Raw genomic sequence first — 12,419 nt, 5'->3', positions numbered from 1 at the left:
ACACTTTGTATTCATTTCTGTTCCTCGAATTTATGAGTTACACTTGACCTCTGTCAATCTGTTCCTCATTTCTCAAAAACGAGTAACTTAAATCCCAGCCCGTCTTTAACAGATTCTAGCGCGCTACAGAATCTCTGGAGCGCGTGCCAGTGTGCGCGCGAGCGTCAGTTGATTTTCCCTAAAAACCATCACGCGTACAAAAGCCGTTCTCCGCCAGTAACGCGTGCCAACGATTGGCAGATCATTTCCAGCATTTAGCAAATGAAACCACGTGCAAGCATCTGCTCGCTCCAATCAATTGATGTAAACTGAGCGAAGCGGACCTTTGTGGGAGCAATCGCGTTTCAGTGGCGCGGAGGTAGATCTCTATTAGTGAGTGTGGAGCCCATTGAATTTGTTGAAAGGGAAAAATACGGTCATTTAAAGAGTGTGGAAACGGATATTACCGGGTGCGCCTAATTAATCAGCCGTTGTATACGAATTTGGCAAGCTAACGGATTAGACTGTGCATAGTCAATAGTGTTTTATATGCCAAATAGCCTATTTTTACCTGGATGCATGGAGTATTATGCGATTTCTTTTCTCGTTGGAGTGTAATCACGCATGGTCGATATTTTTGCTAATCATTGGAGACGTCCACTCAATCCTTTCACCTTTTTATGACTTGTGACTCAATGAAAACTATATTTTGAAACTGTCATTTTTTTCTAGACCACCCAGGACGATTGGGGACTTAATTCGCCTCCGAATCACCAATGCCACAAAACTGCGTCTTTTTTTCTACGAACCGAGAAGAGCTGTAAAGAAGCGCAAGACCCCATCTCTGTGAACACTGCGCGTGCTGCATCATCTCATTCAGTTTGCTGTCAGCCAAGAGAGCGGCATCAATAACTTTGAACGGTTATTGTGTCACATTTCTTTCGGTTTCCGCGTCATTTTCCACAGACTGGAAGCGGGCAGCTGTTGCAACACACGCAGGTAAGACGTGCCTTCATTTTGTTCCCATCTGATGCTGCTACTGCTGCAGCGTGCGCGAGGATCGCATACACATCGGTCGCGCGCACATTACAACCTGTGCTTTGCGGTTTTTGCTACATTTCTGTTAATGAAGTCGTTTGTTATGTGGTAAATGCGCTATGTTCGTAACGAATGCGGATTTGAGGATGGATACATGTCATAGAGATTGGTGTCGCACAGCGTGTGTCGTCCGCCACTGGAATGTTAATTTCCTTCATAAGATCTGCCATGATGCTGCTGTGTGTATAGTCTGCGCGCGCGCGTCAACTAAATAACGTCTGAATGAAGGTATAAACGCGCAAAAAGCTTGAGTTTAGTTCCCTGGACTTGAAAATCTAATCACCTCAGAATTAAATCGAATAAAAGTCGGTGTGAAGTGACAGAAAAACGCGCGTATTTGTTTGTCAACGGCTTGTGTCACTTCTAACCATGGCGCATTGTCAACATCAGCATTCATGTGTGTCAAAATTTGTCAAATTCTTCCGTTTTTATTTTGTTTACATTTCTTTTGTTCATCTGTAAATAACACCACAAAGCTCTTTTGTGCCACGACTTGTTGCTGACCAACACTTTAAAATCCTAAAGGCAGCTTTGGTCTCCCAAGGCCTGCTGTCCTCTTTCTGCCCTTCATTCTCCAATTCTCTTGTTAAAACGTGGTAACGGGCTGCATGTTGGCCTGACATCTGTCATCTGCACCTGTTTGTGATGGGACGGATGCCTGCCATCCTCCTGAGTCAGAGAAACAGGGCTGCTGATGATGATGAGGAGGAGGAGGAGGAGGAGGATGAAGGGGGTGGGGAACCGAGAGGAAGAGGCGGATGAGTGGAGATGTGCATTACGAAGAAGTAGCAGCCCGTGTAGAATATTTACCGCAAAGGGAGGATGAAACGAGCAAACCGAGCGCGGTGATCCATCTGCCCATCTCTATCTGCATGTCACATCCCTCTCTCCTTCACTGCAGCAGAGCTATTCTGAGAGAACACTTTCGACCCACGCACTGACAAATAGATGGAGAAAAATCAAGAGGGAAGGAAGGTGTAGCGTGAGACCGAGTTGCTATGTGTGCCTGTCTCTCCGCTTCACATCATTAGCCACGCAAGGCGTTGCCATCGGCGACTTGGTGAGCGCGCAAAGCAAAGGGCACGAGATGCACTCATGAGAGGCCGTTTAAAGGTGCGTAGCAGCTCTTCTCCCCCTCTCAGAAGAGCCCTTCGTCCCAGAGACCCTTCCTCCCCCATCCCTGCATCCTTCCTGCCTTCTCTTCTCCTCTCAATAGGGTCTCTCTCTGCCCTGCCAACCCCCCACTCCGCGCACATCTGTGGCTCTGTCACCCCCCGCTTCCTCTCTCGCTTCGTCCAAAGCTGCATCTCTTTGAACGTATTAAGCTTTCAGTATGTTCCCACAAGCGTTTATACTGCTTATTTATGCCAAGTGTTGTCATTGAGGCTTTTAAGATGCACTGTGTTGCATCAGCTATGCTAACATGTGCATGTTATTCAGTGGCGTAACGCGTGACTCAGTGTGTGAGAAAGCTGAGGTCGCGCTACTATATGCATGGAATATGGTGTGCATATGCTTTGCACCTTGTTGATCGTGGAGGAGCAGGATTATGATTTTGTTTTGAGGAAACAAATCTATAAAGGCAATCTAATTTTTTGTATTGTTAAGAGTTTTAAATAGTTAAATAGCCTGGTTGTTTAAGATTATTAGTCAGTGTCAGTACAGGCAAGCCGATTTTCATATTGGTGTTATGATATATCATTTAATTTTATGTGTATACAGAACCATAGCCAGTTGGTGGACCTTTTTGCAGATATTCGAGGTTCAAATACTACATTTTAGTGACATTATAAGCACTAATTTGTGCTGGACTAGCTTGTCAGATGGTTGTCATTACCACACTTTTTGATGCAACAAAAATACTTCCTACATTTGTGTCAAAGTGCTTAATCATACTATTTTTTTGTTTTGTTTATAAAAATTTGTTTATTTAGAAATGTGCATTTGAACTGTAAGTTATTCGGTTTCTTTAAAATGTAATGAGATTTAAATTTTAGAAGTATAAAAAATACTTTTTAAATGCTAATTTATTATCATCCATCATAAAAAACAAACAACAAAAAATTGTGAATCTGTTAAAACTTGTTTCAAATTAAAAACTGTTCGCTATGGGTAGGGCAGACAGAATCTGTGGACATATTTTTGCTATTTCAGCGGAGAATTTTGTAAAAAATCTGCGGATTTATGCAGAATTATTTTGGGAGTATCATAAATAAAGCTTAATATATTAAATAAAAAACCTATAATATACTATAAAAATATTATAATAATAATTATATAATATAACTATAAAAATAATAACTAAATAATAATACATTTTATTTAATGCTTACAATGCAAATCCATCTAGCTCCACTTATTTGGTAAACAAAGCAAGTCTCTCATATAAAAAGACATTCTTAAAGAAAAGACATTCTTAAAAAGAAATATGACTTTACAAACTATTTTGTAAATAAATCATATAGATATTTTCATATTAGTCTATAATATTACTGAAATCAATTTTAAAACTGAATAAATATATATTTACACACATTTACACAAGTAAATAAATGATGGGCCAAAAATCTGCACGTGCAGATTCCGTGTGAACCTACCTATTGGTAAATAACAAACTGGCCAGCTCATTTCCTCAATCAGAATTTGTCCATTTAAATAATAAAAAGCCTTCTACTTTTATTAGTTTTTTTATTAGTTTCTTCTTCGGTCTTTCAAACCTGATTTATGTGGAGTTCAACCTAAATATTAAATGGAATTTGTTAGATGAATCAGTGATCACGCTCAGTATATCTGCTCATTTCATTTAGAACTTGATAGACACAAAGGAGAGAAGATCATAGAATATATATTTTTGCAAACAATACAATTATCGGGAAAGCAATTGTGAAATTCTACAAGGAAGAATTGTATTTTAAGCATGAATAAACTAATGTTAATGCGTGAAATGCGCTGGCAAACTAAAGCAGGCCTATAGTGTGTGTGGATGTATATATTATATAGACCATTTTGAGAGATGTACACAAAACAATGGTCCTAATGTATTTCCTGTTTATATTTTTAATTTCTACAGCTTCCGAGAATCCAAAAAGAGCCACATATTGATAAATAATGTTATGATAGCTGTTTACATTAAGTTATGATTGTATTGCCTCTTGTTACAGTTATGACATAGTTTGATAACAAGCAGGACATGTTCAAGGGTCAATGACATGACCAGGTTGAAATGATCTCTAGTTTTATTGTTATATTTTTAAGTAAGATGACATGTTTTCGCTATTTTTTTGAAATAACATAATAGATCATAAAACTACAATACAGCTCTCTGTTTCATGTTTTTTTATTTAGTTTAGGTTTCTGTACACTGCATAAAATGCTTTTCTTACATAGATTTTTTTTTTGTCTTGTTTCCACTTCAAATATCAAAAAATTCTTACATCAAGAAGAATTTTCTTGGCAAGCAAAACATATTGTCTTGTTTTCAGAAAAAAAAACATATTTAGTGAGTTTTTCCTTAAAACAAGCAAAATAATCTGCCAATGTGGTAAGAAAAATAATCTTGTTTTTCCTTTTGACATAAGATAATTTTTTTTACCCCCATTGGCAGATTATTTTGCTTGTTTTAAAGAAAAACTCACTTCATTTTGGCATATTATTTCTTAAAACAAGACTATTTGTCTTGCTAGTCTAGAAAATTTTTCTTGATTTAAGAATTTTTAAATATTTGGACTAGAAACAAGACAACAAATATATGTAAGAAAAGCATCTTATGCAGTGTATTTGGTGGAATGAACCAGATTTTTTTCAATCTGAACAAATTAAAAAACAGTTATGATAATTAATCATCAGGGAATGCATGCACTATGTATGTGTGGGTGGGTAGGTGAGTAGGGGAGGTGTAAATATATATATATACTTAATTTTTGGTAAATTTTAATGTTCTAGGTTGGTGTTTTGAACCAGTAAAAATAGTTTTGAGAGCAAAAACAAAGTGTTGACACATTTCTTATCAGGGTATTTGTTCAGACATTGTGAAAGAGGTTTAACTTTATATGTATACCATCAATTTGTTAGACTGGCAATCGAACCCTTTCTCCTTCAAATATATAAATAAGGTCATGGCAGATCAGGGATTTGATCGACTCACAACTTCTTTCTGTCTTTCAGTGAAAACCCAAGACTAGCAAAGGAAACCAGAAGCCAAGACGAAGAGCCATCAGCCTGGATAAAAACCGCTTGGAGTCCCAGCCAGGAAAACAAGTCGTCTTCTTTTCTAAAGCAGATGAACTGTCAATGTTTTTTGCGAGCCAGGGGCTTTTTGAAAGGATGTTGATTTGCACAGACTGAAGATTTTCTCTTTGACTCTTTGCTACCAAAACCAGTGCCAAACACTAACTGTGCCAACCAGAAGCAAGAAATTATTTCACCAGTAATTTGTTAAGCCATTAACCTCAATTTACATAACAGTTAAATTTTTTTTTAACCCTGTTTTCACTGTCCATTATAATACAATAGCATGTCAAATCCCCCATGGTCGAAAGTTTGTGTTTCCATCTCTAAGTTACAGTCAAAAACAACAAACCGCTTTTGCTTCCCAGAATAGGGAGAACAGTGCATTATTGGTTAAACATGCTTTATGTAAGAGTGGCCGTTACGAATGCATTAGTCTGAGAGAGTTCGACTCCTGATCGATTGATCGATGGATGGACAGGCTTATGGATGGCTGGCACAAGCCTCATTAAACTTTCCAAAGTGAGCTGCTGCTAATTCTGTTGATTAGTCGTCCATTTCACTCACTAAAGTCCGTTGAACTCTTCCTCTCCATCAGAAGTCATCCTGCTCTACGGACCCTGAGCAGAACTTTCAGGAGTCCCTGATACCGAAGCCATACGTCTCATAGCCATACTAACGTCAAGATCCCTGCCATCGCTGCATGCATTGGTCATTCTAAAAAAGCAAGTGCATGGGTATATTCAGGAATATTTTTAGAGGTCTGTGTATTTGATGGTGGTCCAGGGGCTTGACGTTTCGTAATTTGCCATATTCACCAGCGAGCCATTGACGCGTTTACTGTGTTGACAGTGGGACGACATTTAAAGTTGTCCCACTACTTGAAAAGACGCTTTTTCATACTTAGGATAGGTCTATTGGTACGTTTCCACGTATTCCACATTGACGGATGAATCCCGACTTGTTCATGCCTGTTCAGTGGGCTCAACCATGCTGTCCTGTCAGAACTGGGCCCAAGCCCCCGTTTGTTTTATTCTGTTGGGTTGAGCTAAATCCAGAGCAGAGACACTCACGCAAGAGGGTCCAACACACATAGGCCCCTGACCTTTACCTAGACTTGGTCCAACTTTCCGTTTCCTCTCTTCCTATCCCTTAACACTTCTTCCTTTCTGGCCTGACTTGTGTCATCAAACCAGGAACTAATATATTTACCTGCTGCTTGTAACACTTCGCGAGTGCCCTAACCGACCTACACTCTTTCAAAGCCTTCGTAATGAGCCTTTGTTCCGTGGTGCCACCTTTAGAGAAAATATCAGCTCTTCCCCACCTCTAAACTCTAAAAAGTTAAACACTCTTTCATTGTTCCATCCTACCTTCATCTTAAATCTCAGTGGCATCCCTCTGAAAGTCGACGTAACTCACTTTCTTTTTTCTCCAGAGAACTGACACTGTTAGCCTGATTATTTGGACTGCACAACAGAACCTCAATGACCTTGAAAGGTAGTCTCGCAAGACATTCTCATTGACAATATAAGCCTAAAGCTCTGTTCAACTGAGATTTGTTTACAAAACGAAATCAGTTCTTGGAACTGACAATGACAATTGTTTACAAATCACATGGTGGTTGTAGTAACTGTCTCTATATATTTATGGTTGTTTAGTGAGTCAACAACTGAAGTGCCAACCAGAATAGAGGATATTTAGTAAAACAGTTTACACTCGAGCAGAAATGTTTACATGTTGCCCGTAAGGTGAACTCAGATTGAGTATTGAATGAATTGTTAGTTCCATAGCTCAGTTTAGTAAACAAAGCCAGCTTTTGAGAAGCTGCTGTACCCCTGTCACTTTAAGACGTTTACATTGTTCAAATATACATTTTGTTTACAAGACTTAAGTACTTGCAACAGAAGAGTCAAACATTTTTGTTTTGTGTTTGGCATTCGAGTCATTTTCATATGCATAAAAAGTTGAATTAAGAGTAAGAATTTCCTCATATTTAATCTGTGCCAAATCAAACTCGTCAGACATTCCACCTTTCACCCATTAAGCATTAAACTTGTACATAGATTTACCTCATTCCTGTTAATAGTTTCCTCAGAAATATGTTTACATCCTAACCAAGAGTCTCATGCTTTTTTTCTTTAACCTGAACTTGCGCACTTGGATGTGCTTTTTGCATATGAAATTATTTGCATACTAGTGTATGCACATGTGAAAGAGAGATTAACTTGTCTACATGTCTTATATATTGCCATACTGACTTGCAACTTTTGATAGGTGCCAGTTTTTTGTAGTCCTCAGAAGTCTTTTGCAAGAAGGCTTCACTTTTTTTCATCTTTGATAAAAGAATAACCCGCCCCCAATCAAGATGCCACCAGCTGCCATCTTGCTTTTCTTCCTGTTTGGCCCTTTGGTCTCCGCAGTGACTCTTACCTCTGAACGCTCCTCAGTGAATGGGGGGCCGGTGCTGCTTCTGTTGCGAGGACGTGGCCGTAAGGCCCCTCCGCCTGATGTGCAGGGCAAACAGGCCGCCGCAATGGCGGCAGAGCCAGAGGCAGCCGAGATCCCTCCAAGGCCCCTGCCGCAAATTATGCTTCCCCTCAATGTGACAGACTATGCCCTGAAGCCCCCGCTGGGAGCCGCACAGGTGGCACCTCCTCCTCAGCGACTGGTGGACGTGGATGTGTGTCAGGGCTACTATGACGTGATGGGACAGTTTGACAATACTTTTAACTGCACCAAGGGCACCTACGTCTACTGCTGCGGCACCTGCCACTATCGCTTCTGCTGCGAGCACCAACGGCAACGTCTAGACCAAGACTCCTGCACTAATTACCGCTCACCTGACTGGGCCGTCACGGCGGGACCCATCACCCAGCCCCCGGTCCGGCACGACCCAGATTTTGACCCGCTGCAACAACAGAGCAACAACACCGCTTACGTCATTGGGGGAGTCATCTCTTTCACCATGGCCGTAGCCATTGGGGTTAAAGTGGCCTTCCATAAACTGTCTCGACGGCCGAGGAACAGAGACATCAACATGCCTAGGTGAGTGACAGGGAAGGGGACAATGCTGTACACATCTGAGTCTGCATCAGTGAATGCCATCTGAAGAGATCCGTAGTGATCTTGATGTCAGACTCTTTCAGCTTTGGCCTTTTGATTCCTTCATACACTCATCCTTCCTTTTTCTATCGTTCGTCTATCTCTCTGTGTTGTTCTTCAGAGCTCTGGTGGACATTCTGCGTCACCAGTCCAGTCCGGTCCAGCAAGGAGAGAGAAACAACAGCACGGTCCTCACAACCGCCACCTCCAGCGAGGGCACCCTAGGGCGCCAGGCGAAAAACTTCTACGCTCCTGTCCTCCAGAGCAAAGACAACCGGAGTGAGTCTCACATGCACTTAAAAGTTATACAATGGCACGAAAAGTAAGGGAATAATTAAATGAGAGGACATAGAGAATGCAGTGTTTGAACTGTAGAATCAAGAGCATAGAAAATAAGTCTGAAGGCCTGATTTTAGTCGACAGATTGACAAGCCTGAGTGTATGTGGTAATGTAGAACAGACGATGTGTCAGAAATGAGTCAGATTACTTCTGCTTCAGAGGCAGAAGCTGCTATGTAACCACATGGAACTAGGGCAGCAAATTAAGAAAGAGGTGCTTTCATCAAGGCTAAAACATTAACGACTAACTTCTAGGACAGGGGTATTCCAAGTATACAGCTCAGGGGCAATTTATAGACTTTATTTTTAGGAGGCCAGTACATAAAATGCCTGGTAAAATTGTGGTTATGGTAGTCATATTTTCAGTTGGTCTTGACCAGTTAAACAATGGTCCATTTTTGGTTTTCGTTTTCCAGAACACTGCTGTTAAAATATTATTCCAATTAGACGTCATTAGTTGACCACTACATTTATTTAAAACATAATTGTTTTTATTTTTATAGTTTTCAACTGTCTCTGTGGTTAATTTAATGCATCCCTGCTGAATGGGCCCTTTCACAAGACAGTCATGATGTGTTTAAAATCTTACATTTTTATATTTTGATTGCTACATTTATAAAGCTATAGTTGTATTTAATAATCTTTGTATCAGATTACGAAAACTAGTTAAAGCTTATGCGAGGTGATTCTAATGCAGCATCTATGGATAGGACTATAAAGTTAACAAATTTGACATCGTCTCATCTGGCTGCCGCTGTCAGTGTCCTTTTTCTGAAAGCCGTGATAACAGTATAGTGGAGTTTTTCTTTTGACATTTAAGTAAATTGGAATGCAAAAACGTATTTGTGGTAGTCATCTTTGTACGTCATCAGAGGAGGAAAGCTTCCGCCATTAGTGACAATCTCTCCCTTATTAGCATGAACAGCCTGGAGTGAGAAGCAGCTGTCTGCTATTATGCTGCGCACACACTAGACGCAGCACGCGCAAATAAATCACACGAAAATTTTGAGTTTACTTGCTTCATTCGCCCTTTAAATTTATTTTTTTTTACCCATCAAATTCACTTCACAATAGACACAGATTCTTGTCATGGGTAGGGCTTCTGTCTGCCTGGTGACTCTAGCTTCGTTGCTAAATGGCTAACATGGATCTTAGATGGTCGCTGTGCTTTATGTGCTTTAGGAATGTTGAAAAACAGTGTAGATTCGTTCTGCGCCTCTAAATCCTTTCAGAGGTGCACCCAGCCCTGTGAGTTCATCAACTCCTCCAGAAACTGTACCTGGATGATGGAGGCTTTCAGCAGTGCTTCTGACTGAGCCGAGCCCAGTTTGATGAACTGTTGTCCAGTGTCGACGAAAGGATTTCCCCTCGGTACATCAACGACAGGCACTACGTGATAATCACGCCCCTACAAGAGCAAGCTCCTGATTGGTTAACGCGGCGCGAATGTCTGCTGAAGTTCAGATATTCCAACTGGAGCAAAATGCTTATGGTGTGAACGCAGCATTAGAGTTTTCAGGAGTTAACATCCTGTTTTGAATCTGCTGCTATGATAGCACAAAGGCCTTTGTAGCTCCGCCCTCTTTTGAAAAGATCACAGTCTCATTTTAATTTAAAGCGACAGTTACAAAAACAGCACAATTTGGATCAAAGCCTAAAAGGAGCAGTTTCAAGGATTAAAAAACATAATTTGTTTGGTATTTTGAGCTGAAACTTTACATACACACTCTAGGGACATCAGACATTTATTTTAGATGTTGTAAAAGGGGCATAATAGGTCCCCTTTAATCACATCTGGATGTAACCAAATACTTAATGATTTAAAAAAATACTTAAAGTGACAAAAGGGAACAGTGTCAGTCTGACTTTGAAAAAAAAAAAAGAAGTAAATTATGGGAATGCATTAGGGTTGCCAGATATAGCGGACTTTTCCAGCCCAAAAGCTGCCCAAAACATGCCTAAATTCTCAAAAAACACCCAAAATATTACATTAATATTTAATTTCATTTAATTAACTTCAAAATTAAAACTACGATTTACATCAAAATGAATCTACACTGTAAAAAAAAAATCCCTAATTTTACGTTTTTTTTCCAGCAGCTGGTGTGCCGGTAATAAACCGTAAAATAATAGCCGTTAAATTACATAAATTTACTTTAAAATAATGAACATTCAATTACAGAAATTTACTTCAATTTAAATTTTTGGTAAATTTCTATAATTCAACCTCTGTTAATAAACCGTAAAATCATGGCTTTTTTTTACAGTGTAGTTGCTTTAATTTTATCATCATTTTTAATTATATAGTAACCAACACATGCAGTCAGAAAACCACAACATAACTGAATCACATTGAAACACTGCCCCCCTCTCACCCACACACTGCACTTAATGTTGTGTAGATTACACTACCTATTAGAGTATGTTTTACTTTTGTAAAGGGGAATAAATCCGTCCCATTTGGCATTTTAAACTCTTTTAAACATAAGTAGTCACTGCTTGTCAATCAGACATAGCTTCTATGTTTCTTTCTGGTAATTGTGTAAAAAAAAAGTTGATAAAATTGTTGTGATAAACCGCTGTGAGTTTAACTGCTGGTGATGCACGTGAAGGGGAGTCAGATTTCGATACAACTTTCCTTCACCTCCTCCTGTGAGTGCGCCCACATTGTTTGCGCTATGCACTACTAACTGAATAAAGTAGGAGCACGCAGTTATGTTTTGTTAAATAAGTTGCATATAAAATACATACCTGTCAACCCTCCCGTTTTTCCCAGGATTCTCCCGTATTTTACAGTTCTATCCTGCTATCTTCCCGTAAAGGTATTTTCCCAAATTTCCCCCGTATTTTCAGTCTTTCTCTGAACAGCCGAGCCTCCCTATGCGCAACCCATACCGCCAAACCACCAGAGGTCACCCCTTGCTCTAAAACGTGAGTCTTCTGTGCATTCACTTTGTTTAGGAATGAAAACACTTATGAATAAATATTTAAAACGGCGCGAGTCCATTTCCTTTTGATTACAGGTGCCGTCGCCCATCCTATACAATCCTATAAACAGTCATATAACTTAATGGTCCATGACTGTCAGCTGACGTGCTCCATGGTGATAAACAGATGCTGTTTCCCAAACGGATTCTGTACACGCGATTTGAAGCGGAGAGAAAGTCTGGCTTTTGTGTGCGTTTAAACAGACATACACACACAATTAATAATAATAACATATAAAGATGTCGATCTTGGTGTTTTTTTTTTTTCCAAACACAACTAATTTCATCTTAAATGTGCATAAAAAGTTAGGAAAGCAGTCGAATGCTTTCATTACAACGTTAGATGTGTGCATTTTTTAAGTGACACCTCTTATTTAATGTAATAAAAAAAAATCATTCAGATTCATTCGTTGCTCTTTAATCAGAATGTGTAAGTTATACAGTAGAGAAACAGCTAATGAGATTAATAGCTTGATTCTGTCTCATTATAATTGCTATTAATTTTAATAAGCTGAACTGTTTGCTAATGTATTTGCTGCTAACGTATATATATTTATTTATCTTTTTTTAATAATAATTTTAAAACATATTACTGACCATTTAACAGCTTATTTACAATGAAACAGCCTTAAATGAACATATTTAGTAATTTCAGTTTTTTTACGGGGGAGGGGGGGAGTTGGG

The 12,419-nt window shown here is 39.3% G+C and overlaps 1 protein-coding gene across 8 annotated transcripts in view; it reads left to right on the top strand.

Annotated features, from left to right (window-relative positions):
* The first annotated feature begins 290 nt into the window (after positions 1-290).
* The window catches only part of shisa7b (shisa family member 7), a 26,973-nt gene continuing 14,844 nt past the window's right edge, over positions 291-12,419 (top strand). For 2 of the 8 annotated variants that reach the window (XM_073931529.1, XM_073931526.1), the window contains exons 1-4: positions 291-358; positions 712-978; positions 5,242-8,352; positions 8,531-8,688. In XM_073931529.1, coding sequence (XP_073787630.1) covers positions 7,673-8,352; positions 8,531-8,688 — 838 coding nt within the window. In that variant the 5' untranslated portion in view covers positions 291-358; positions 712-978; positions 5,242-7,672. Of the gene's footprint in view, positions 2,191-5,241; positions 8,353-8,530; positions 8,689-12,419 lie in introns of all 8 variants that reach the window. The other 6 variants (XM_005159490.5, XM_003200548.6, XM_073931530.1 and 3 more) reach the window with 4 other exon arrangements.

The sequence above is a fragment of the Danio rerio genome, chromosome 19, assembly GCF_049306965.1.
Source record: "Danio rerio strain Tuebingen ecotype United States chromosome 19, GRCz12tu, whole genome shotgun sequence".
Lineage (NCBI taxonomy): Eukaryota > Metazoa > Chordata > Actinopteri > Cypriniformes > Danionidae > Danio > Danio rerio.
This window is presented reverse-complemented; position numbering and strand designations above follow the sequence as displayed.